Below are 26,896 nucleotides of genomic sequence, written 5' to 3'. Positions count from 1 at the left end.
ATAAATGTCAAAAAAGAAACTGATGGGGGTTATAACAATCTCTGACACTATTCAAAATAGAAAAAAAAAACGTTTGCCTATAGTTCTATGTTAATCACTTGCCAACCAGCCACCGCAGATTTACTGCGGCAGAATGGCACGGCTGGGCGAAACGACGTTATGTAACATTGCTTGGCCCTGCGGCCAGTAGGGGCGCGCGCGCCGCCAGAGGTGCTCTCGCGCGTGCCTGCTGCTTGCCCCCGGAGCCGATGCAAGTGCCCGGCGGTCTTGATGACCGCCGGGCTCCTGCAATCGCTCATGACACACCGAGAGACACACACAGATCCCGGTTCTCTGAGGGGAGAAGAGACTGATTGTGTGCTCCTACTAAGTATGAACACGATCTGTCATCTCCCTTACACAGTCCCATTCCCCTTCAGTTGGAACACAGAGAGGGAACGCGCTTAACCCCTTGATCGCCCCCTAGTGTTCACCCCTTCCCTGCCAGTGACATTTTTACAGTAATCAATGCATTTTTATAGCACTGATCGCTGTAAAAGTGCCAATGGTCCCAAAAACGTTTCAAAAGTGTCCGATCTGTCCGCCATAATGTCGCAGTCCCGATACAAATTGCAGATCGCCGCCATTACTAATAAAAAATAAATAATAATAATAAAAATGTTATAAAACTATCCCCTATTTTGTAGACACTATAACTTTTGCGCAAACCAATCAATATACGCTTATTGCGATTTTTTTTTACTAAAAATATGTAGAAGAATACATATCGGCCTAAACTGAGAAAAAAATGTGCTTTTTTTTTTTTTTTTTAAATGGGAATATTTATTATAACAAAAAGTACAAAAAAATTGTGTTTTTTTCAAAACTGTTGCTTTTTTTTTTGTTTATAGCGCAAAAAATAAAAACCGCAGAGGTGATCAAATACCACCAAAGGAAAGCTCTATTGGTGGGGAAAAAAGGATGTCAATTTTGTTTGGGTGCAGCGTCGCACGACCGCGCAATTGTCAGAGCGCCTCAGTGCCGAATCGCTAAGAATGGCCCGGTCATGGAGTAGCCAAATCTTCCAGAGCTGAAGCGGTTAAGTGCTTCAATGTATATAGATATCTATAAATGGAAGGAGGACAGAGGGGTTGGAGCTTGACATGTCATACTAAAGATCTGTATACAGTGAAGGTGAAGAGAACCCTTCTAGGGGAGCCACTGCACTTCCTCTTCTATCTGCAGAGAGCAGAGGGCGCTCTCGTTAGTTCCGCCTCCGTACATAAGGAGGCGCTGTGGCAGCTTGGCTCTCCAGTGCGCTGTAGTGAAATGTCTATGGCTAATGCCGGGAGGCCGGAAGTACGTCAGGAAGAGTAGTCATCGATTTCCGGCTTCCGGTCCTGAGTCACGGTGAAGCAGAGAATGGCTCCGCCGGGCGATTACAAGATGGTGGGGGAAGCGGTGGAGCAGGTGCGGGTAATATGCGGCTGTTGTTCTTGATTCGAGCGGTCATGTGTTGTTGTGTATACTCCTCCCTGTCCATAGCGGTCATGCCGTGTGCCTGTCCCGCCTGTGCTCCGTGTACTCCAGGCTCAGGCTTCCCGGGGCCAGCTGGTTGCTGTGGGGACTACAGATCCCAGCAGTCGTGCCGGTCCTCACAGCACACCCAGACATGGGCAGTTTATGTAGACGATCCTGGCTAACCCACATTCAGTGTGCATCAGAAATCATTTCCATTCATAGTCCTAAAATACGGTTTACACACATTTTTGTTTTTAATGTTTTGTTACATCTCAGTGCTGCTGATCTCCTGCAGCTTCTTTACAGCCACTTCCTGTCTGCATACACTCCAGGGACGGCTCCTTGGCATTGGTCAGGGTGGGTTTCCGGATGGTGACAACGCAGGAGAAGGGGACAGAGCGTTGTCACCCTGTAACAGGAAGTGCCTGAGCAAGGAACCTTTATGGCAGGATCACCAGCTATTTAACCAGTTGCTTACTGGGCACTTTTACGCCATTCCTTGCCCAGACCAATTTCCAGCTCTGTCGCACTTAAGACAATCGTGCGGTCATACAACACTGTACCCATAGGACACTTTTATCTTCTGGTTTTTTTTTTTCCACACAAATAGAGCTTTCTTTTGGTGGTATTTAATAACCTCTGGCTTTTTTACTTTTTGCTAAACAAACGAAAAAAGACCAAAAATAGATTGTTATAAAATTTTACTAACGGGTCATTTCTCTCTTTCACTGATGTGTGCTGATGAGGCTGCACTGATCATCAGGACACTGATTGGGGGTCTGCACTGATTATCAGGACACTGATTGGGGGGCAGCACTGATCATCAGGACACTGATTGGGGGGCAGCACTGATCATCAGGACACTGATTGGGGGGCAGCACTGATCAACGGGGAGCTGGTTGGGGGGCAGCACTGATCAACGGGGCGCTGATGATCCGTGTCCTAATTATCAATGTAGATGTCTCCTTTCACACTTACTGCCTGTGCCTTACATCGTGAGAAAAGTACTGCCGATAACCAGCAAGTGTGATCACGTGGTAAAGGGCCGCTGTGATTGGTCCTTTACCCCAATCTGTGATCAGCTGTGTCCAACGGACACACGTTCAGAGTGCGTCGGGTGCACCGTTCTGGGAGGACGTCAATAGAAGCTCTCCCAGAACCAGACAACCGCACAGCAGTCATTCAGCTATAATGTGGTCAGCAAGTGGTTAATGAATTGTGCAGATTTAAAAACATTGAGCATTACTTTTGAAATATTAAAATGTAACTAAAGGCAACTCTTTATTCATTTTGGATAGCGCAGGAGAGAGATAACCCATCTCAGTTCATTTTTATTTATTTTTTTTGCCACCTGTGTCCCATGGGGGAGCTTTCCCTTCACTTCCTGTCCCATAGCCAGAACAGGAAGTGAGAGAATCCCTGGTTGTCACCAGAACTAGTGTCCCCATCGGAAGATTCTCACTCTATTCCTGTTCTGTGGACAACCCAAAATTTGTGACTTTCTTTCACTTTTAAAGATAATGGTAAACCCGGACAAATAAGGTGAAGCTCCCTAACGGGGCACAGAAAGTAATAAAATCTGACAGGTGTTCTAATCCCTCTCCGCTTCATCCAGAACGAAAAAAAAAGTTTTGCCTTTAGTTATACTTTAAGTCCAATAAAAAACTGATGAATCATAGTATAGAATACATGAACGTGAAAAACCTTCCCTTTACAACCACTTTAATCTCACATCTCAGTTATTATAAACAGTTTTATATAAAATGCAGATATCCAGTTGTCTTCTTTGTATTACCCATGTGAGGTTCAACAAGCCTTCAATGTCTGAATGATCTGCCCATATGGAACATCGATCGAGCTTTCCTTGTGTTTTATATGCCAACAAGAATTGGGCTGCAATAATTGTGCACAGTTTATTTATACACAAATGTTATTCTGACCTACGTTTTTCTCTGTCTGTAACAGATGGATATGGACGAGTCACGTGGCGGCACTGGCTTACGCCAGTATTATTTGTCTAAGATTGAGGATCTCCAGGTAAGGTTCTTCAATGTCACACCATCATCCTAGATAGTAAGCAAAATTCTCAAGGAGAATATAGAAGAGTTCTAAATCCCTTCTTTTGGCCAATTTGTATTTTAATGTCCCTGTCATTGTCGGTGTGTAGAAGTTACACAGGTTTGTTAAAGGGGTTGTAAACCTTCGTGTTTTTTTTTTTGCATCCTATGCATTAAGGTGAAAAAACACCTGTCACTGACCGGCCCCCCCTTTATTTACCTGAGCCCTCAAACTTGACCCACAAGGTCGCGCTGTCTCTCTGCCCGGGGTTCTCTGCTCTTGATTGGATAGATTGATAGCAGCGCAACTATTGGCTCCCGCTGCAGTCAATCAAATCCAATGACGTGGGGGGGCGGGGCCGAGTCCTGCATTCAGCCTCTATGGAAGCCGAATGCTGGACTCGGGAGCGCGCCCGCATAGTAACCCCTTCAGGGAAGCGCTTCTCCGAGGGGGTTATCGGATGTGGGGAGGAGCCTCGGGGGGACCCCAGAAGAGCAGGTTCGGGGCCACTCTGTGCAAAACAAGCTGCACAATGGAGGTAAGTACGATATGTTTGTTATTTTTTGTTTACTTTTTAAATTTGTACCTTTTACAATTACTTTAAAAGAAGTATAGACAATGCTTTCTTGGCCATACTTCTCTTCTGGGTCACAGGGGTGCACCTATTTCTGCACTCCTATGACCCAGATTCACCTGGGTACACATTATACAATTTTCCTTTAGAGTTATCAAAACCATATAATATGAGGTCAAACCTAAACACTTTTTCAAATTGTATGCAATCAGGCAGGGCTTCTACTACATAGTTGAAGATAAATATAAAGGAAATTAAACAAAATAAATTGTATAATGTGTAGCCAGCTTAAAACCTGCTGTGGAGGCTGATGTCACAGAGTCAATCCGGGCTCTGGAGGGATCCCAACTTTATGGTTGGGATCCACCTAGATCAGTGATGGCAAACCTTGGCACCCCAGATGTTATGGAACTACATTTCCCATAATGCTCTTGCACTCTGTAGTGTTGTTGAGCATCATGGGAAATTATTATTTATTATTATTATACAAGATTTATATAGCGCCAACAGTTTACGCAGCACTTTACAATGTATAGGGGGGACAACACTAGTACAGTTCAGTACAAAAGGTACAGGAGGGCCCTGCTTGTAGAGCTTACATTCTAAAGGGGAGGGGGTGGTGGTACAAAAGGTAATAGCTGCAGAGAATGATTTGATGGGGGTGGCAAACATCTGAGGTGCCAAGGTTCGCCATCACTGACCTACATGGCTCACCAGCAGCTGGCTCAGGCTCTCAGAGAGAGTGAGTCAGCTGCTCCCACCCCCTGCACAGCCCAGCGCTCCAGTGAGCACTGGAGGGGCAGAGCAGAATGCCGGTGATTGACAGTCACTGCTCTCTGCTTAGAGAAAGCCAAGAACTGAGCGTCCAGCAGTCATATGATTGTTCAGTTCTCGGTCTTAGAGCCAGTGGGGGGCAGCTGTGGCATCTGACTGATGCTGCCGCCACATAGGTGAGTATAGATGTTTATTTTTTGATATCCTGCGATTCTCCTTTAAAGGAAAATCTGGTACAAAGCAGAGTAAATGTGTGGAAAACTTTATGTAAATGCTAGGTCTAGTTTAAGCAGTGGTTCTCAACTCCGGTCCTCAGGACCCACTAACAGGCCAGAATTTAAGTATTACATTGGGGAGATTCAGACTAGAATACTGCAATCACTGAGCGGCAAATGATATCACCTGTGATGTATTTCAGTTATCCTGCAAATCTGGCCTGTTAGTGGGTCCCGAGGACAGGAGTTGAGAACCACTGCGTTAAAGGATAAATTCACTTTTTAACAAAAAATTATAAATGCAAATTTTTTTTTTTGCAGGTAAAGAAATGTGCATTTACTATTTTTTGTTTTAGGAGACTGGAAAGTGGTGCAGCAGTAATCGGCAGATCACAGGTGCCATGCGGGTCTCCTGCAGACTGTCAGTGTGATCTGTCTGCCCGTACATCATACAGAGAGGCAGTTTCACACTGACAGGAAGAATCAATGAACTACCTGAGTGCTTAACAGTGCCAGTTCATTGAGAACTACAAGCTGACAGCCACAAATGATGTCGGTACTTGTAGTTTATTCATTAGGGATCTAATGAATGATTCGGGGATCTGTGATTTAATGACGCAGCCATGTGGGCGGAGCCCCGCACGGCCGCGCTCTTTGAATAATGGCAGCATGTGCGGGGAGAGAATCCCTGGCTCGCTGCTGCAAGGAGTTGGGAATCAGGGAGAGGGGTCTGATGCTGAACATGGGTGTAACATATAACTTGTAACCTTAATATGGGTGTAACATATAACCTGTTCAGGAAGGTGGACTTATCCTGTAAAGCAGTATTAAACCCAAAAGCAAATGTGTATTATATTGCAGCTTATCGATTCTGTTTTTCAAGTGATGGCTTCATTAGTTTTCCTTTTTAGGCTTTTTTTCCTTTATTTTCATCTGGTGTTCTGGCTGATTTTCAACAGAACAAGCTGTGCTGCAAATGTATCAGTATTGAGACAAACCATTTACTACTGACTGGAGTGCTTATAATAATCAACCTTTATCCCAAAAGGAAAAAAAAACTGTTGCTGTAACTGCAGTGTGAGCTAGAGTTTGGCTTTAATTTATTAGTGTATCTAAATCTGCTGATCGATATAACACCCCCCTCCCCCCAGACTGACAATGCTGGTGCCCCCTGTGCTCTTTTATCCAGAGTGGTGTCTCTCACAGAGAGAAAAAAGCCTTAACAAATGCAGCCACCATGGAACTTCTGTTTTTCTGGATGATACGCTTTTGACTGCTTAGGTGTTTTTTTGATGCAGCTTTTGTATAACCATGTTTTTTATTCTCTAGTTGGTTGTCAATGAAAAAAGTCAAAATTTAAGACGTCTTCAAGCTCAAAGAAATGAGTTGAATGCTAAAGGTAAACAATTTTTATTCCACATTAACCAGCTATGACTCTCATTGGAGTCTTTTTAATAAACGTATAAATTGCTAACAAGTCTACAGAATAATGAAATTTAAAAATAAACGATCTTTTATTGATAAAATGCAGTCCTTGAACTCCAGTCAGGTGACTATACCCTGAGATGGTTTCTCAAAGTCTGCCTGGGAGCGAAAATGTCATCTGCTGCAGGCAGGCTAGGAGATGTCATCTGTCTTTCTTGCTCAGTAATCAGTTGTGTTCTGGCTGGTCATGCAGTAATGTGACCTTACTCTCACCCAGGATTGTCATCTAAGAACGTGACGTTCGTTTGGAAAAAAATATTGGTATTTTGCTGTGGAAAGAATGCTGTTAGTGACAGACCCTTGTGAGCTAGAAAAGACAAGGTAGTCGTACCTTGAAGGGGACCTATCAATTAGATGCTAAGCAGAAAAAAATGAGACACATTTACTATAACACTTCATCTTTATTCATAAAATCCTCCTTCTGCTGCTCTAAAGTAAAAAATCTACAGTGCCTTGAAAAAGTATTCATACCCCTTGAAATTTTCCACATTTTGTCATGTTACAACCAAAAACGTAAATGTATTTTATTGGGATTTTATGTGATAGACCAACATAAAGTGGCACATAATTGTGAAGTGGCAGGACAGTGATAAATGGTTTTCAAATTTTTATTTTATTTTTTACAAATAAATATCTGAAAAGTGTGGCGTGCATTTGTATTCAGCCACCTTTACTCTGATACTCCTAACTAAAATCTAGTGGAACCAATTGCGTTCAGAAGTCACCTAATTAATAAACAGAGTCCACCTGTGTGTAATTTAATCTCAGTATAAATATAGCTGTTCCGTGAAGCCCTCAGAGGTTTGTTAGAAAACCTTAGTAAACAAACAGGATCATGAAGGCCAAAGAGAAGTTTAAAGCAGGATTAGCTTATATATCTCAAGCTTTGAACATCTCACGGAGCACTGTTCAATCCATCATCTGAAAATGGAAAGAGTAAACCTACGAAGACATGGCCGTCCACCTAAACTGACAGGCCGGGCAAGGAGAGCATTAATCAGAGAAGCAGCCAAGAGGCCCATGGTAACCCTGGAGGAGATGCAGAGATCCACAGCTCTGGTGGAAGAATCTGTCCACAGGACAACTATTAGTCGTGCACTCCACAAATCCGGCCTTTATGGAAGAGTGGCAAGAAGAAAGCCATTGCTGAAAGAAAGCCATAAGAAGTCCTGTTTGCAGTTTGTGAGAAGCCATGTGGTGGAAAACGAACACTGCACATAACCCTGAACACACCATCCCCACCGTGAAACATGGTGGTGGCAGCATCATTTTGTGGGGAGGCTTTTCTTCAGCAGGGACAGGGAAGCTGGTCAGAGTTGATGGGAAGATAGATGGAGCCAAATACAGGGCAATCTTAGAAGAAAACCTATTAGTCTACAAAAGACTTGAGACTGGGGCAGAGGTTCACCTTCCAGTAAGACAACAACCCTAAACAGGGAAGCTGCACAAACAGTGGAGGGTTTTTTTTACCCTACTGCATACAATACATTAAGGTAAAAAAAATCCTTTTAGCTTTAGAACCACTTTTAACGTGACTGAGGCAAAGCTGATGGATGTTAGTAGCCATTGGTCCTCAGAACCAAACTACAGCAGTTGCATCTAAAGATTTTGTGGAAGATTTTTCTGCCTTAAAGTGTCTGGCTGGTATAAAATTGCACACCCCTGTTTTTTATTTATAAGGGGCTACCTCAAAAACCTATGTTAGACTTGCTAATATCGAGAAGACCCAATTTTTAAACTACTTGTATGCACTCTTTGTAGTACGTCTTCTGCGTGAAGAACTGCAGTTGCTTCAGGAACAGGGCTCTTATGTGGGCGAGGTGGTCAGGGCAATGGATAAAAAGAAGGTTCTGGTCAAGGTAAGCAGTTCAATCCTCCCAGCTTAATTTTGGTCCTTTGTTATGTGAACTATCCATAAATCTGTCTGTACCGTCTTCCTCTAGGTCCACCCAGAAGGGAAGTTTGTGGTGGATATTGATAAGAATATTGACATTAATGATGTGAGTATTTTAGATGGATCAAAATGATGGTATGGTTAAATCATATTTACTATATTATTGACTCCAGCCTCTCTCCATAGGTAACACCAAATTGCAGAGTAGCTCTGAGGAATGACAGTTACACCCTTCATAAGATTTTGCCCAACAAGGTGGACCCATTGGTGTCACTGATGATGGTTGAGAAAGTTCCAGACTCCACCTATGAAATGATTGGTGGCTTAGATAAGCAAATCAAAGAAATCAAGGAAGTTATTGAGCTGCCTGTTAAACATCCAGAGCTATTTGAGGCCCTGGGGATTGCCCAGCCTAAGGTTTGTTCTTTGCCCTAAAATTATGACATTCATTTTTGTTGCCCGCTGTTGGTTGTCACCTTTTTAAATCTTTACACTTTGTTCTTGTAGGGAGTGCTGCTTTATGGGCCACCTGGTACAGGGAAGACTCTGCTGGCCCGTGCTGTTGCTCATCATACAGACTGCACATTTATTCGTGTGTCAGGATCTGAACTTGTACAGAAGTTTATTGGAGAAGGTAAAAGAACAAATCCAACCACTGTATCATATTTTTAAAGGGGCCCTGTCGGTGCTTTTACCAAACTGCATGAATATATTCCCAATGTGTCATAATATGCAGCAATAGTATAATAAAATAAAAAGTGTAATATATATTAAATTTATATTTACTTCTATTTAAAAGGAGCCAGGTTTGATGAATCACTTGGTGGTCTTTTCTGATGTTACTCTACTATGTTCCTATTGACTATCAGTATAGTGTGTAGGCCTGTATACTAACCAGTATTGTACATCTGCAGGAGCCCGCATGGTGCGTGAACTCTTCGTAATGGCTCGTGAACATGCTCCCTCAATTATCTTCATGGATGAGATTGATTCTATTGGATCTTCGCGGTTAGAAGGAGGGTCTGGTGGTGATAGTGAGGTCCAGCGTACAATGCTTGAGCTGCTGAATCAGTTGGATGGCTTTGAGGCAACCAAGAACATTAAGGTAGATCACATAATGCACAGAAATAACAATGAGTCTTAATAATTGTCCTTAAAGTGAAATTGTGCTTTGCCTACTCATGTTCAAATCAATGCACCCCTTCTTAGCCCCACATACTTTACTTTCTTAAGGGGGGGGGGTGTAAGTATAGGCAGATACACTTTTTTTTTTTTTTTTTTTTTGTACTGGGTTCTGTTTTTGGTTTGCTTGGAGCGCTATCTACAGGTGAAATCTGATATTGTGAAATCTTAAAGTATAGTTATTCTTTGTGTCAGAAGATGTACCTTGTTGGGCAGGCTTCAGTTTGTCAACAAAAACATATTTGGGTGCCTACTTTTGGTAGAGGCATTGGAAATTGGGGGCGCCTGTGTTACTATATAGAAGATCCCAGTTAAACCTGATGGGGAAAAATGTTAGATTGGTAAGGTAGTCAGCTGCGAGTATGTAACAGAAGCTTAAATGAAGTGCAAATGCATATTTTTAAATTCGTATTAGCTATGTCATTATTTTAATCGCTGTTATTTGTTTCTTAGGTCATCATGGCAACAAACAGAATTGACATTTTGGACTCCGCTCTCCTGCGTCCTGGTCGTATTGACAGAAAAATTGAGTTCCCCCCTCCTAATGAGGAGGTAATTGGTTAAAGACTTGCTCATGTCTTTGTTTTAATCCCTCATTTTTTATTCATTATTTTTTTTTTTTTTTTTTCTTCATTTCCTGGAAGATGATTTTCTTACATCAGACCTGTACTATTTATTTTTTATATAGTTTATCTTTCATCTTTTAGTAATACAAAAGAACTGATATACAAATATAAAGAAAAACAGATCCAAGGAGGGTACAGACTATAGTCCAGGGTATACGGGTCCATTGTACGATAAGAGCAGGCCTAAAAGTGCACAGGACGTACAGTAGTAGTCGTTTGTAGTATACTCATCACGTACTCTTATTGACAAGTTGATCTTTAAGGACCAAAATTAAAACAGTAGAGTGGTACAGTGAAAGTAATTTTATCTTTTGTCTGCCCTACAAAACTAAACACTGTGGCAAAAATAATGGAAGGAACAAAAAAATGGGAATGAGGGAAATGGGACTGAGACTGAGGGACACACTAGAGCTAACAGCTTTGGGACCCTATACAACCTTGTCATGAGTTTAGTCAGTCTCTTGTATTTCGGTACACATAGAGGAGGCATGCACCAGTCTTAGCATTTCTGAGAGTCTGTAAAATGACACTCTAGCGAATCTAAGACCCGTGAGGGCACTATGTTGGTTTAAAAGTTTATAAGTAGGAGATTGCATAAGGACTCAAAGGTGGTGAGAGAATCCACCACTCTGATGCCCCTCAGGTAAGTAATGTTGTAATTGCTGGTACCTCCATGCATCCATAGGGAACCTTCTATACACATCTCTGACTTCCTCCAGTGGGCATAATTTACCACCTTGCAGGAATTTGAGGGAAACTGTTTCACCATCAGTTGCTTATGTTCTGAAAAAAGATTCATCTGGAGGGAACCAAAGGAGGCCATCTAGTAGGAGGAGGTGTGAAGCTGGTGGGCAAGAGGCTTCCAGCTCATTAACTTTGTCCTAGAGTTTGGATAGTGAGAAAAAAGTTGGTGTCCAAAAGGCCTTGAGGGGCATGAGTAAAATTAAGACTTGCCAACGTTTTCTCCAGCATCACCCAGACTTTTTGAGTAACCTGATGCACGCAGCTAAGAATTCCGCTCTATAATAGTTCCTCAAATTGAGGCCTAGCTCACCTTCAGATTTAGGATTTGGCACTTCAGTCTAGGCTTTGCATTTTTGACAGGCAAAATATGTAAAGGTCTGCTTAATGCCAATCTACTTTAATTTTAATAAAGACTGTTAAAAATCGGTCTGCATGATATTGACAATGTTTAAGGAAGCGGTGAAGGGAACTTGGCAAAGTGTCCCATGACTATTGCCAGAACAGAATTTCCAATATCGTCTCTGCTCTTTGGGAACTGAAGTTTAGGTACAGCTGATTAATTAACAGCTCTACAGTCACATTGTTGGAAACTTGTAGGGTTATGTCTGCTAGTAATAAACCCAAGGAAAATGGTGAAAGTGACTTTCCTTGCTTTTATTCCTTATGAAATGCTTAGGACTTTCCATTCAGTTGAACTTCATTGTTGTTATTTATACTAAGCTAAAAGCAGCCACACAGATTGAACCAGTTCTAGGCACAAGAAAAGGAGTTTGTCTCTGCAGAAGACTGCCCCCGCCTAAGTCTGGCTGTAATTTCAGAGTTTGTCTCAGTAGGCAGCCTCTTTGGAATCAACAAGATGGGGGAAGACTCTACGTTTGAAATAAGGATAATCAGATTTATGTACTTGGGTCTTTTATGCAGTATTGGTGCCATACTAACCCATCAGAATTTCTGATTTACATGAATGGTTTGCTGTAAAACAAATTAATTTTGCCTAGTGTTCAATCCCTTTAAGTGAGAAGCTTTGGTTAATTAAAATTTCCACCTTCTTTCTGTGTATTGGCCATGACTGCTCTACAATGATCTGTCCTTCACGCAGGCACGTTTGGACATCCTCAAAATCCATTCCCGCAAAATGAATCTGACTCGCGGTATCAACCTGCGCAAGATTGCTGAATTGATGCCTGGCGCATCCGGGGCTGAGGTGAAGGTAAGCGTACCCTTAATAAGTGGAGGGACTTGCAATGTACTGTGTGGAAGAAAAACTTGGTGACGTGTCTTTGGGCCGGAACCCAGGTCCTTGTAAACAATAGATTAATAGGGAGCAGATGAATTCTTGTAGCACTAGTTGCTGTCTAGAGTCCCAGATTGGAGTATGAGCACTGGAAACCAGATGTTGTTGTGCAATCATGTCTCCCCCCCCCCCCCCCCCCCCAGACCATTCTGTGTTCAACACCCATTCCCAAAACCACATTCTGAGAATCCCTTAATCTCAAATGCTAGTGGGAAATGAAAGCTTTTTATTCCAGTCCAAGTATTGCTGGGAGTTGTACAAAAAATTACTGTGTTCTCCTATAATTATTAACAGGCCAGATTCTCAGTGATTAAAAGGAACCTCAGCAAGAATGACAGAACCCTTATATGTAGATATTAGAGCAGAACTGTGTCTGCTACATCAACAGTCATTCTATAGAAGGATATCTAGTAAAGCTAAAGCCACAAAATATAAATTATGTAAAAAAGAAAAAATTTGCAGACTCCCAGGCCTGGGTGCTCTGATGTCACTGTTGGCTAAAGAAAACAGGGCTAACTTGTGACATCAGTTGTTGGAACAGATTATCTTTAGTCAATCTCAGCATGTAAAGAATGCCTAGTGCCTGGATGCAGGAAGCTACTTGTCTCTTTCTTCTTTTTTTTTTTTTTTTTTATCAAAAAGGTTTTTATTGGAACAAGTTTACAAGTCTTACGAAGTCCTATTTTTTATATTTATAGAGTCATCATTAAATCACACAGTTGTCATCGTCAATCCTCCTCACTCTAGTCTCAAAATACATTGCATGTATATTTTTCCCTCCCCAAATTTCTCCACAGTTGCTGTTAACTAGGAATTCTGTCCATAATAAGGTCAGCTGCGGTCAGGCCAGGTGTATTCAACCAAGGGGACCATACCAGATCAAATTTTCCCGGATGGCCTCTGTGCTGGAAAATGTATTTTTCTAACCTTAATGTTACTCCCATTTGGGTCACCCATTCTTTCAGAGTGGGAGGCTGTCGCCTTCCAGTGTCTGAGGATTAGTTTGCGGGCTTAGAATGCACTGTTTGGGGTCCAGTGGAATGTTAACTTGAAATGTCTGATTAATGGTCGCTACAACTCCCCTCCAATAAAGGTGTAGTTTTGGGCATTACCAGAGTCGGTCGGATCAGGTCTCCGTGGTCTCTGGATCAGCGGGGGCAGTCTGCATCCTCCCCCAGTCCCATCTTGTATAGTCTAGCAGGTGTAAAATGTACCCGCAGGACGATAAAGAGCTGGGACAGGCGTTGCACCGTGTTGAGAGAGCACTGTTGTATAGTGTGTAGTACCTCCTCCCATTGGTCCTCTCCAAATGTACCCATGTCACCCTCCCACTGGGCCATCACTTTATTTGGGGAAATTGCCTTGATGTATGGCCATAAGTATGGAGTAAGATCTGGAAATGAAACCCTTAAAATGGGACACTTCCATGTAGTGGAAGACAGGGGCCGGATATTGTATCCACAGTTCTCCGCTTGCCTGTGTTCTCACCGCATGATGTAATTGTAGATTTGAAAAATACATGGAATGGGGCAGCCCAATTTAGCCTGTAGTTCTGGGAAGGAACTTATTGTCCCGTTCGTAATGATATGTACCAGATGTGTGACACCAAAGGACTTCCATCGCGCACGTCAAGGACTGCAACTCCTCATAGTATCGGTTCTCCCAAACTGGGCTGTAGCCGGTGAAGCCAGTGATCCCCTGTAGCTGTCTAACTTTGTTCCATATTTTTTGCAAAACATACGTGGGAAAAAGTTTTAGATTTAGTAAACGCTAATGCCTCCAGCCCCGTGGCAACGTTGTGTGTTCCCGTAATCTGTGTGAGGAGGGCCATTGTTGGGTCTCCTCTATTCCCCCTCCCCATTTTTTTTTTTTTTTTTTTTTTTTTTTTTTTTTCAGTTTCTTAACTATAGTTAATTATATTCACTCTGGGGACCATTGCCTATTCCCAAAACATAGCTCCAACCCCACATTCTGCGACTCCCAAATGCTATTGGGAGATGAACTATTTTCATTGCAGTACATCAGTAAAATGCCATTGTGCATAATAAGATGATTTGTCTGCCAGATGGTAGCTTTAATCGTGCTAGGCTCACCTTCAGGTTGTATTACAAAATGTGCGTCCTTATGATGTAGGTTGATCTGTTTAACATGCCAATGTGATTCCAGGGTGTGTGTACGGAGGCTGGGATGTACGCGCTACGGGAGAGGAGAGTACACGTCACACAAGAAGACTTTGAAATGGCCGTAGCAAAGGTAAGACTCCTGTTATATTTGGAAATAAGTTTATCAACGACTAACCAAACCATTTTGTCCATGAGCGCCTTATCCCTGGTACACGCCATTGGCAGCAAACGGGTTTGTTCAGCAGCTTAGAAAAAGCTGTAGCAATAATGTGAACCTTTCCAAGTGTTGTCCATTAGTGGTATGTGCTTCATTGTATGGACAAAAAGTAAGGTCATCCTTGTGCACTCAGCATAAATTATGACCATTCCACAGAAGTAATCTCTAATCCCCAATCTGTAAGGGAGTGGAGGGAGTGACTTCAGCTGTTCTGGACTGTAAATCTCTTACCAGGTAGACCTGGAAACTTTAAAAAGAATAGGAAACCGAAATAAAATTCTGCCTGCGGAAGGGAAATGGTAAAGTGGAGCTAACTTCTTTTTGAGAGTGTAGTTCTGCTTTAACATTTTACACTGTTCATATAGATCATTAGAGACCCTTGGATGAGGATCCCTATTCTCCTCTCCTACTCCCCAACCTCCCCCCCCGGACCTGTTTCTACCTGCTCCCCCTCCCCTCATAGTTCTTCTGGTTTTTGCTTTTCCTTACATCCCCCTGCTTTCTAGTCCCCCTTCCCTTCTCCATCTGCCTTTCCCCTCTGTCTTCTCTTCTCATCCTGACCTCTGTTACTCATGGACAACCCTGAACAGGCCGTGCCCGATTGCGTGCAAAACCAACTCCACTCATACTACCTAAGGTAGCCTTTCTAGTTTCCGCAAACTTTCAAGCCCAATACCCTTAGTTGTATATCCCATATGTTATCTACTGCTCTTTGATTGTTACCTTGCAAAATACATTATGTGTGTTTAGCGGTCGTGAAGGGTTGTCCTTCTCCCTTTTCCCCCTTCCCTACATGACCTAGCTGGACATTTGGGGTTTACCATACTCTCCTATAAAGTGCTATACTACAGTCATTAATTGTTTGACGTCATTGTTTTTTTATGCTTTCCCTACTTTGTTATGGGCTGCGTCCCTACTAAATTGGTGCAATAGTGTGAACACTGTTTTACACTCTTTCTCATTGGAGTTAATCCACAAGAGTTTATTCTGTCCGTACGTTGCACTTCTTCCCCTTTTTTTTTTTTTTTTTCTGCTGTACCAATAAAATATTTGAACAAGGTAATATTTTACACTTTTTTTTTGGTACCTATAACTAAAGCTTTCGTTCTCTTTCAGGTGATGCAGAAAGACAGTGAAAAGAATATGTCTATAAAGAAACTATGGAAATAACAATATGATCGGCAAATCCTTGGAAGATGTCAGCAGTTCATTTTGTGTCTGTGTACAGCTGCTGCATTGTGATAGTGCAGCCTGGGTGAAACCTCACTTGAAGACTCCTGCCACCATTCTGTAACATTCAAGCAGCCAGGGGAGTTATTTTAAAGCAAACCCATGGGGAAACTTTGAATCCTATCTGTAGCTGATGGCATAAGCTGTGGGCAGCACTAGGGGGCACATTGTGGGGGTGGGGGAGAGCTGATGGTTTATGCTATCAAATTTTAGCTTATTTAGGTTTTTCACAAGTTTCCTTTTACCTACCTTTTTTTAAAAGGAATCTCGTATCAGTGATAAGTTTTTAAGCATTGATATAAGATTTGATTGGAAAAGTCAGTAATTTTCAGTCTCTGCTGCTCCCCTTTTTTACCCCAGGAATCTGATTTAGGAAACCAATTGTGAGAAATATGCAGGCTGCCATTGTTGACTTGGGACAAGTATTCAGATAAGGACTCTTTGATTTCCTGATCTGCATGTTTGTTCTGGGACACTAACTCCTGGAGGCTGATTGGAGAATCTTCACGTAATATGTTGTCTGAATAGTCACTTCAGTTGTGCAGTCACATAAAAAGCAAATCATGTTTACAGGTTTTCATCTGCACATGATTGGGTAACTGAAGTGAAGAATCATACAATTTATTGTTTTGAAGATCCTCAATTCCTTTAGTAAATCAGCCCAAAAGTTTTGAAGCCAGAGGGGTCAGCATTACAGGATAAAAACTTCTTTTTAGAAAAGGTTAACAATGGCAGCCCCCCCCGTTTTGAAAGGTTTGCTTAAGATAGGTGTCCATATGATCACTGTAGTGTAGATGGTAAGGAAGTATGTAAGCGGGAATGGGTTTCAGTATTGTTCTTTTCAGTAATCGTTAAACTAAAAATGCATTTCTTTTTGTAACATTAATAACAACATTCTGTGATCTGTTTTTAATAAAGAACAGAACAAGTTAAAAAAAAGACAAAAGCTTTTATTTGTTAAAACATTCAACAGTTTTTGCAAACAATTCTTTATTATACATATTTGGTCCCCACTCCCACAGCTATGTAAACTGCACAATGTATTAAAGTCATAGATAAAAATATATTGTCATTATTTGTTGTCCCTGCTGCTTCTAGACATTTGTCTGCAGCCGTTTTGTGTCCTATGTCTACGTAATGTTACTTGTTCTATGAGGCTGCACCAGAGCCCTTGACTTTACCTAGCCTACATTTTTCTTGGAATTTTTTTTTCAGGGCTGGCAATTGTAGTATGTGGAACAGGCCAACAACAAGCTGGTAGGAAAACGCATTAAAATGCCTGCTACCATTCAGCACATTTCCCGAAGAGCAGTGTTTTGAATGTTACCAAGGCACATTTTACAGGCTTTGTTAGAAGATCTCTCCTACATATTTTAATTGTACTGCTAAAGTATTGGTCCTTGTTCACTGTTCTTGTTTGACAGTGATGGGGGTCATTTTCCACTGGGCTTCCTATTACCCAAGTTTAGGCAACTGTAAGGTGTGTCTACGTTAAGGCCGCTACCTAGATGACTGATTTCTTTTGTAGTTGACCTGCATGGTTACAAATATGAAAACTGCCATTTATTTATTTTTTTTATGGTGCAAACACTGGAAATACACACAAGGACTCTGAATGCCTAGTGTGAGTACACTCCTATTTGCAATCTCTATACTGTGCCTGAGAACATTTGACCAAAAATCTAGTTTGGTTGACTAATGTTATCACTCTGTATTGTACCTTGGCCTGCTTAAGGGGGTGGGCTCGGGTACTATACACACTGCGATCGCTAACCACACCCGAGCATGGAAGCAGGAATTCCTGTGGTCTGACTGACAGGTGATTACTTAAAGCAGAACTCTGGGATTTTCAAAAAAAAAACCCACACAACACTAAACAGTTATTACATTTGTGAATTTTTTTTAGTGTTTAAGAGATATGACGGATTGAATTGTCAGGAAGTCAGTTTTGTGATTCAAAAAATGCAGCCTGTATTCTGGCAGGTAGGAGGTGTTAGAACAGTGATTGCATCATATCCTCTTCTCTCTCTCATTAGCCTACATTTCCCATGAATACTTGGGATGGGAATGAATGTGGGAGGTACATGAGGCTTGTACATGTAAATGTGAACTCGCCCACTTCAACATAAATCACACCCTTCATTCTGCAGCCAGCAAACCATATATAACACATGGTATGATAGGTTACAGCCTTATAAATACAAACCAGTGCAACGTGTCAGTGTCCACCAGAGCCAAATGTCAGGGACCACCAGTGCCTCATGACAGTCCCACCAGTGCAGAACGTGGATTATTATCAGTATAGATACTCTTTAAATCTGCTAACTACATTCTAGGAGCACCTCCACTCCAACAACCCCCCCCCCCCACCTGCTATCTCCGTGCAGAGCGGGGATTATCCTCAGTAATCAGTTGTATGACACAGCAGGGTTCTACCACTGTCGGGTATAGTATACGAGAACAACGTTTGCTGAGGTCCCGCCTCCCGCCGTTATGATTGACAGCGCACTGTGCCAATAACGGCACAGTGCGCTGTCAATCATAACAGTGGGAGGTCGGGCATCAGTGATCTATGTTCTCTTATACTATACCTGACACAGTCGGAGATCCCCGCTGTGTAATACATCTGATTACTGATGATGATCCCCGCTCTGCACGGAGATAGCAGGTGGGGGGCGGACCACCAGGCAGTGAGGAGGAGAGAGGACACCTCCTCCATGGACGGCACAGACCGGGGGCTGGGAGATTGCCCACTACAGGAAATAGAACTCCCTTCTCAGGCTTTTAGAGGACTTACAAGGGGGGCGTGCCAGACCGCTGGCTGAGCTTAGGAGAGGGATAGAAGCCAGCGGTCTTGCAAACAGGAAGTCAGCAGGCAATAACGATTTTTCAGCAAGTTCAGCAGCCTATTACAGAAGAACTACAGAGTTCAGAAGAACATGGATGGAAAAGTTGGTGAAAGTAGGAGATCAGGAACAAGGACATGGAAAAAAAAATTTGTCCGGAGTTCTGCTTTAAGCGTGCTCGGGCCCAGGAAAATGTGAGCTCAGGCCAACGGGGGACAATTGTTCCTAATGGGTAGGCCGTAAAACTTAAAGTTGTATGAAACCTAGAACATTATACAGTGCCTTGCAAAAATATTCACCCCCCCCCCCCTCCCTGGCATTTTTCGTGTTTTATTGCCTCACAACCTGGAATTAACATGGATTGTTTGAGGATTTTCATAATTTAATTTACAGAACATGCCCACAACTTTGAAGATTTTTTTTTTTTTTTTTAATTGTGAAGCAAACCACAAATAGGACAAAATAACAGAAAAAGACAATGTGCATAACTATTCACCCCCCTAAAGTCAATGTAGAGCCACCTTTTGCAGCTATCACAGCTCCAAGTCGCTTTGGATAAGTCTCTATGAGCATACCACATCTTACCACTGGGATTTTTGCCCATTCCTCCTTACAAAACTGCTCCAGCTCCTTTGAGTTGGATGGTTTGCGCTTGTGAACAGCAATCTTTAAGTCTGACCACAGATTTTCTATTGGATTGAGGTCTGGGCTTTGACTCCAACACATTTACATCTTTCACCGTAAACCACTCAAGTGTTGCTTTAGCAGTGTGTTTGGGGTCATTGTCCTGCTGGAAGGTGAACCTTCGTCCTAGCCTCAAATCACCCACAGAGTGGTACAGGTTTTGCTCAAGAATATCCCTGTATTTAGCACCATCCATCTTTCCCTCAACTCTGACCAGTTTCCCAGTCCCGACTGCTGAAAAACAACCTCACAGAATGATGCTGCCACCACCATGTTTCACAGTGGGGATGGTGTTCTTTGGGTGATGTGATGTGTTGGGTTTGCGCCAGACATAGCGTTTTCTTTGATGTCCAAAAAGTTCCATTTTAGTTTCATCAGACCAGAGCACCTTCCACCATACATTTTGGGAGTCTCCCACATGCCTTTTCACAAACTCAAAACGTGCCATTTTGTTTTTTGCTGAAAGTAATAGCTTTCTTCTGGCCACTCTTCCATAAAGCCCAACTCTATGGAGTGTAAGGCTTATTGTCGTCCTATGTACAGATATTCCAGTCTCTGCTGTGGAACTCTGCAGCTCCTCCAGGGTTACCTTAGGTCTCTGTGCTGCCTCTCTGATTAATGCCCTCCTTGCCCGGTCCGTGAGTTTTGGTGTGCGGCCGTCTCTTGGCAGGTTTGCTGTTGTACCATGTTCTTTCCATTTGGTAATGATAGATTTGATGGTGCTCCTAGGGATCATCAAAGATTTGGATATTTTTTATAACCTAACCCTGACTTGTACTTCTCAACAACATTGTCCCTTACTTGTTTGGAGAGTTCCTTAGTCTTCATGGCAGTGTTTGGTTAGTGGTGCCTCTTGCTTAGGTGTTGCAGCCTCTGGGACCTTTCAAAAAGGTGTGTATATGTAATGACAGATCATGTGACACTTAGATTGCACACAGGTGGACATCATTTCACTAATTATGTGACTTCTGAAGGTAATTGGTTGCACCAGAGCTTTTTATGGGCTTCATAACAAAGGGGGTGAATACATACGCACATGCCAATTATCAGTTTTTTATTTCTGAAAAATAGTTTTATGTATATATCTTTCTAATTTTACTTCACCAACTTAGACTATTGTGTTCTGATTCATCACATATAATTCAGATTAAAAAAACATTGAACTGAAGGCTGCAATGTAACAAAATAGGTAAAAAGCCAAGGGGGGTGAATACTTTTGCAAGGCACTGTATATTGCAGCTTACCAATCCTTAAAGTCATTATAAAAGTAATTTTTTTCCTTTTAAAATAACAAACATGATATACTTACCTGCTTTGTGCAATAGTTTTGCACATAGCAGCCAACCCCCCCCCCAAGTGCCCCTATAACAAGCCCAGGACTTGGCACCGCCGTCAATGGCTGTGATTGACAACAGCAGGAGCCAATGAGGAGGGAGAGAGCAGAGATTGCTGGATCAGGATCGAGCTTAAGTATAAGGGGCAGCTGGGGGAGAGCAGCGCTTTTCGGCCACTAGCGGGGAGCTTTTAACCCCAAAAAGGGGGTTAAAAACTCCCGTTTTGTGGCGCTTTCAAAGCGATTTGAATGCGCTGCCCATTCATTCCAATGGGCAGGGGCGTTTTGGGAGCGCTGTATACAGCCCTGTTTTAAGCTCTGTGTGTATATGAGGCCTAAGGATAAAATTTAGTGTCACTTTAATGTGATATAAGATACAAACACTGGGACTTTTAATTGATCCTGGCTTCACTATATAGGGCCATGAACCGTGTGATAGTCTCTCCCACACTCTGCAGCTTGGCAACACATCACTTGTGTGACATCTGCTTTAGTCATTGTTTTGGGGGGAAAAAAAAAAAGGTATGTGGGGGCAGCTTGTTCAATGTTAGGCCAGTGACCTGCTAGGTAGTGATACCAGAAATAAAAGATTACAGCTTCCGAAACCAGTATCTTTTAATCACTTCAGCCCCAGAAGGTTTTACCCCCTTAATGACCAGAGCATTTTTTGCGATACAATTATTGCGTCGCTTTAACTGGCGATTGTGCGTCGTGGTACCCAAACAAAATTTACGTCCTTTTTTTTCCCCCCGTCCTTTCTTTTGGTGGTATTTGATCACCTCTGCTTTTTTTATTTTTTGCGCTATAAGCAAAAAATTCTGACAATTTTGAAAAAAAAAACAAAACAATTTTTAAAATTTTTGCTATAATAAATATCCCCCCAATTTTTTAAAAAAAAAACACATTTCTTCATCAGTTTAGGCCAATATATATTCTTCTACATATTTTTGGTAAAAAAAAAAATCGCAATAAGTGTATATTGATTGCTTTGCGCAAAAGTTATAGCGTTTACAAAATAGGGGATAGATTTATGGTATTTATTTTTTTTTAAAGTAATTTTTTTTTTCAAATTCTTTATTTAAATTATCCAGCATCCACAGAACAGCAAATCCTTTTAAGTCAGATACATTTTATTTTTTTTTACCAGTAATGATGGCGATCAGCGATTTTTATCAGAGCTGCGACATTGCAGCGGACAGATCAGACGCTTTTGACACTTTTTTGGGACCATTGACATATATACAGCGATCAGAGCTAAAAATGGCCACTAATTACTGTATAAATGTCACTGACAGGGAAGGGGTTAACACTACGGGGCGATCAAGGGGTTAAATGTGTTCCTTCAGTGTGTGTTCTCACTTTGGGGGAGATGGGAGTGACTAGAGGAGGAGAGAGATCGCTGTTCCCAACTAATAGGAACACACAATCTGTCTCTCCTCTCCTGACAGAACTGGGGTTTGTGTGTTTACACACACAGATCCTGGTTCTGTCTCTTCTCCCGATGATCACAGGTGGCCGGTGGTCATCGCGACCGCCGGCCACACGCATCGGGTCCCCGCACCATGCTGCGTGTCCCTACTAAGGCTCCTAACCTCCCTGGCGGTATTCCCGAGTGTGGCTCAGGGTGAGATTTCAGTACCAAAAGCGATAACCCCGAGCCAGACTCGGGATCGCATCGCAGGATCCATGTAGAGGATACTTACCTTGTCCCCTGGATCCTGCGATGTCTCCCCGCTGTGATCTGCGATCTGCCGTGTCTCGCTCGATTCACAGTGCCGAGCTCCGTTCCCTGACATCGTTGCGACGCATGAGGACGGAGTTCGGCGCCAAATTCAACAAGTAAAAAACACAGTATAGATACAGTATACTGTAATCTTACAGATTACAGTACAGTATCAAATAATTACACATCCCCTTTGTCCCTAGTGGTTAGTCCAGTGTACTGCATGCAGTTTTATATTATAAATACTGTTCTTTCTGCCAGGAAACTGGAGATTGTCCATAGCAACCAAAACTGTCCCTTTACATCAAAAGTGGTTTTAGACCAGCTAGAAAACAGCGATAATAAATTATAATCACTCGCAGAATTGAGCGATAGTGATTCGTGGGGAAATTCGTCATCAAACACTAAAAGTAATGACAGCGACAATTCTGCAACTGAACAAATTTCAGTGTTTTTGATTTGATTACATGATTGAATCATTTTTATTATTATTATTTGTTATAATTATTTATAGTTATTTATTATATTATAATGTATGATTTCGTGTTTCAAACTTTATCATACCCGGGATGTCTACTAGACTCTTGTTTGGACAGATTTAAGTGAATTATTCCTAAGAATTAAAGGCCTACAATATAAAACGCCAAATTTCCATGCAAAATAATGGTACCGCTTTCAGCACCTGAAATCTGAAATAATCATACCGCCAGGGAGGTTAAAGGAGCCGACGTACCTGTACGTCGTTTTGCGCAGGATAGCCAACCTGCCGACGTATTTGTACGTGAGCCGGTCAGGAAGTGGTTAAAAATCGCTGCCAATGGTAGCTTTCATATTTTTTATCCTCATTGGTTCTTTTGGAACTGTTACTAATAACTGATAGTAGGTGATAATAATCTTAGATTTTCAAATGTTTTAAAAATGGCATCAGTTTGGTTGGCATGGGCAAACCAAGTTTGCTTGCTTCTACTTTTTTGTATGCGTAAATGTCCCCTATCCTATAGGCTTACTGAGGGCCCTTTCCGTAGACTTGGATTATTCCTGGCACAACCCCCAGCGGCTCCAGCACTGTATGAAGCTCCAGAATGACGTTTGAACCGGGTCTCTTTGTTTCCTGTCTAGAAGCAGCATAGCTATTCTATTTCCGTACACCCACCAACAGTTTTACATCACATTAGCCCACCTCATGTAAAAGAACTTAGTACAAAATCGTTCAAACCTTTGAAGTAATCACATGGCTTTTCTTTTTTTTTTTTTTTTTTTGGATTCTTATTTGGTCCAAAGTCATGAATTTGCACTTGCATGTATCAATAGCACACACACCCTGAGATACAAACAGTATGGCTCCAGGTTGCAAGTTGCACATTCAGCATTTTGCGCAGCAGATTCACAGCATGTACCTCCCCATTTCCACTTTTTGCTGGGGGGGGGGGGGGGGGTAATAATAATAGCAAACACAGAAAAGGCTACAATGTCACCAGCAGTGATCTGGCTATTCCCACCATCTGGCAAAACATCACTGCTGGAAATTTGCAAAACTTAGTGCAAAAGTATGCATTACAAGTTGCATATGAAAGACTAACAAATGGCCACCTTAGAAATAAAAAAGAACATATAATAAAAACTCTGAACCTTGTATTCCTCAGGAAGCAGAGATCCTTCCCCAGCAGTACCATAGAAAAAAAAAAAGAAGCTTTAAACCCTTTCCCCACCATATAGTGCAAATAGTACACTTGCATATAGAAAACGTCAAACACAAATCCTAAAACTACGCCAAAACTGACTGAAATGCTACTACTGCCTTATAATAATAAAAAAATATAAACGTCAAGTACTGGATTCAATTAAGTTGGCATTATTTGAATAGGGAAATTCCTGAGTTTTAATTTAAAGGATAAGGTTATAGGGGGCTGTTTATTCACACAATTAGCACAGTCTCATAAATTTGGCATTATGGTAATTGTGGCTCTCCAAATTTATAATAAAAGCGTTATACGCCATACACAATGTGGACTTGATGTATGGTGGTAAAAATGTTTTTTCATGTTTTAGAATTAAAGAACAACTCCAGGAAACGAAAAACTCAACAGGGCAAAGTGATTCAATTATTACCAGAAATATAGCATTATATAGTGAATTCCCACACCGGCTAAAAGTTTAAATCAGGCTTACAGTGCAAGGGTCTGCTCTGTACGCTGATAAGGGGACAAGGAAGTACTTAGTAAGGCCTAAGGCTCCATACACACTATTATATTTTCTACAGATTTTTGTCTGCAGATTTACCAAAACCATATAATATGAGGTCAAACCTTAAGGCCCCTTTCACACGGTTGGACCGTTCAGGTCCGCCTGTCAGTTTTGACGGCGGACCTGAACGGGCGCTCCATGTTAGCCTATGGAGCGATGGATGTTAGCGGAGACATGTCCGCTGACATCCGATCCGCTAAGAGCAGACGGATGCCTCTACATTCGCATCCGTCGCTGGCGGATCGGATCGGGTGAGATCTGATCAAAACGGGCATGCTGTCCGTTTTCGTCCGATCTCTCCATAGGCGGCAGCGGCGCTTGACAAGCCCCTCCCCGCTCAGTGAGCAGAGAGGGACCTGTCATCCACCGGCTCAGCGGAGATCAACAGAGAGATCTCCCGCTGAGCCGGCGGACCGAGGAGGACTCCGTGGAAACGGAGTCCGCCTCGTGTGAAAGGGGCCTAAAGCCGCGTACACACGATCGGATTTTTCGATGGGAAATGTTGGATGTGAGCTTGTTGGCGGTAAGTCCGACCGTGTGTATGCTCCATCGGACATTTGTTGGCGGACTTTCCGCCAACAAATGTTGGCTAGCAGGTTCTCAAATTTTCCGCCAACAAATGTTTGTTGTCGGATTGTCCGAGCGTGTGTACACAAGTCCGTCGCACAAAAGTCCAAAGTACAAGCACGCATGCTCGGAAGCAGAAGCGGTCGGTCTTGTAAACTAGCGTTCGTAATGGAGAATTAACATTCGTGACGCGGCAAATTATGGAATCTCCAAATGCAGCGCACAATTCTCTTCTTCTTTAATGGGATAATAATGAAGCTGCTTTGCTGGTGATACTGATGGAGTTATTGCAAACTAATTTTCAAAGGCTTTTTTTTTTTCAAGTGATATCAAGAATAAAAATAATAATAATAATAGCGCTAAATGAAAAACGCAAAAAGAAAAGCGCGAATCAACACTCACCAAACTTCTACTAACACGAAATTAGCAGAAGGAGCCCAAAGGGTGGCGCTAAAGAGCTGAAAAAACACATAGTACATCTAGTACGTCACTACGTTCGGAATTGTTGGCTAACATTTGTGTGACCGTGTGTATGCAAGACAAGTTGGAGCCAACAACCTTCGAACAAAATTCCACGGTTTTGTTGTCGGAAAGTCCGATCGTGTGTACGGGGCATAAGAGTTTTTGTTTGTATGCAATCAAGCAGGCCCTTGCACTACATGGTTTTGGTAAATCCGAAGACAAAAATCTGCAGAAAATCTAATAGTGTGTATGGGGTCTTACAATGACAACAAAGTCAGAGTGACATCATCAGTTTGGAGGTGAACATTAGTATGCTAAGCAGCCATTTAACGAAACAGGGATTTGGAAGAAAAAAAAAAAAGAAAATATCCATTACTTTTTAGATTCTATTGATAAGGTTTTCTACTGTGAAGTTTGAGGCTTACCTGGAGTTGCCCTTTACAGCAATATTAAAGAAAACAACAAAAAAAGGGGAGCTTTACTACAATTGGAGCACTGCGCAGCTGTGCATGGTAGCCAATCAGCTACCTGATAACTTCTATGCGGAGCTGCACCAGATTTTGCATGCTCTAGTTTTAGTAAATCCCACCCTAAGTATTGTAACAAAAATGGAAGCCTTTTTTTTTTTTTTTGGACCTGTAGGGCCCTAAAGACTGGAGAGCCAAAAACTGCGCCCACATATATATGCCTCACACTCCATTCCGGGCCTCTGTGTAAAAGTGTGTCATATGTTGGCTGACAATCAATAACAGGAATTAAGCTGTACACTGGAAACGTATCCATGAAACAAATCCATGGGGTTTAGTGTGTTTAAACCCACAGCACCCAATTAGACAATTCCTTTAGAAACCAACAAGGTCTAATCGGATTTTAGGGTTTATACAGAAAATGCAACCTTTTCCTTATGTTGCCAGAGACAGAATTTTTGCATAGTTTCGGTAAATGAAAAGGCAGCTAACTTTTATCGTACCTGAGGACTGACACACAGCTTTTCTAAGGTGACAGAATGTATATAACATGTATATTAAGGCACATGAAATTTAAGTAGAGGCTGCTCCAGATTGTGCTCATGTCAGACGTATTCCCAGAACCTGCTCGAGCTCTTGTCTCCGCTGCTGGAC

At 42.1% G+C, this 26,896-nt stretch overlaps 2 protein-coding genes across 4 annotated transcripts in view; one reads left to right on the top strand and one right to left on the bottom strand.

Moving 5' to 3' along the window:
- Positions 1-1,292: 1,292 nt before the first annotated feature.
- PSMC5 (proteasome 26S subunit, ATPase 5) lies at positions 1,293-16,980 on the top strand. Of its 2 annotated transcripts, none has more exons than XM_073607641.1 (12): positions 1,293-1,449; positions 3,466-3,537; positions 6,451-6,520; positions 8,368-8,465; positions 8,550-8,606; positions 8,687-8,917; positions 9,008-9,134; positions 9,415-9,605; positions 10,136-10,234; positions 12,152-12,262; positions 14,513-14,599; positions 15,803-16,980. In XM_073607641.1, the coding sequence occupies exons 1-12, from the start codon at positions 1,402-1,404 to the stop codon at positions 15,854-15,856; spliced, it is 1,245 nt and encodes a 414-aa protein (XP_073463742.1). In that variant the 5' UTR covers positions 1,293-1,401; the 3' UTR covers positions 15,857-16,980. The 2 variants fall into 2 exon arrangements, with proteins under 2 accessions (XP_073463742.1, XP_073463741.1); XM_073607640.1 differs by having other exon boundaries at positions 1,311-1,455.
- Positions 16,846-26,896, bottom strand: part of SMARCD2 (SWI/SNF related BAF chromatin remodeling complex subunit D2) — an 89,116-nt gene continuing 79,065 nt past the window's right edge. The window contains exons 13-14 of one of the 2 annotated variants that reach the window (XR_012236877.1): positions 18,598-26,896; positions 16,846-18,293 (exon numbers count right to left, since the gene is read on the bottom strand). Coding sequence is in view for 1 of the 2 variants with exons in the window: in XM_073607639.1 (XP_073463740.1) it covers positions 26,843-26,896 (54 nt within the window). In the remaining variant the exon portion in view is untranslated. The other variant, XM_073607639.1, reaches the window with a different exon arrangement.

Source organism: Aquarana catesbeiana, linkage group LG12, assembly GCF_042186555.1.
Source record: "Aquarana catesbeiana isolate 2022-GZ linkage group LG12, ASM4218655v1, whole genome shotgun sequence".
NCBI classification, from domain to species: Eukaryota; Metazoa; Chordata; class Amphibia; order Anura; family Ranidae; genus Aquarana; species Aquarana catesbeiana.
The sequence above is the reverse complement of the archived record's forward strand: the minus strand, read 5'-3'. Positions and strand labels throughout refer to the sequence as shown.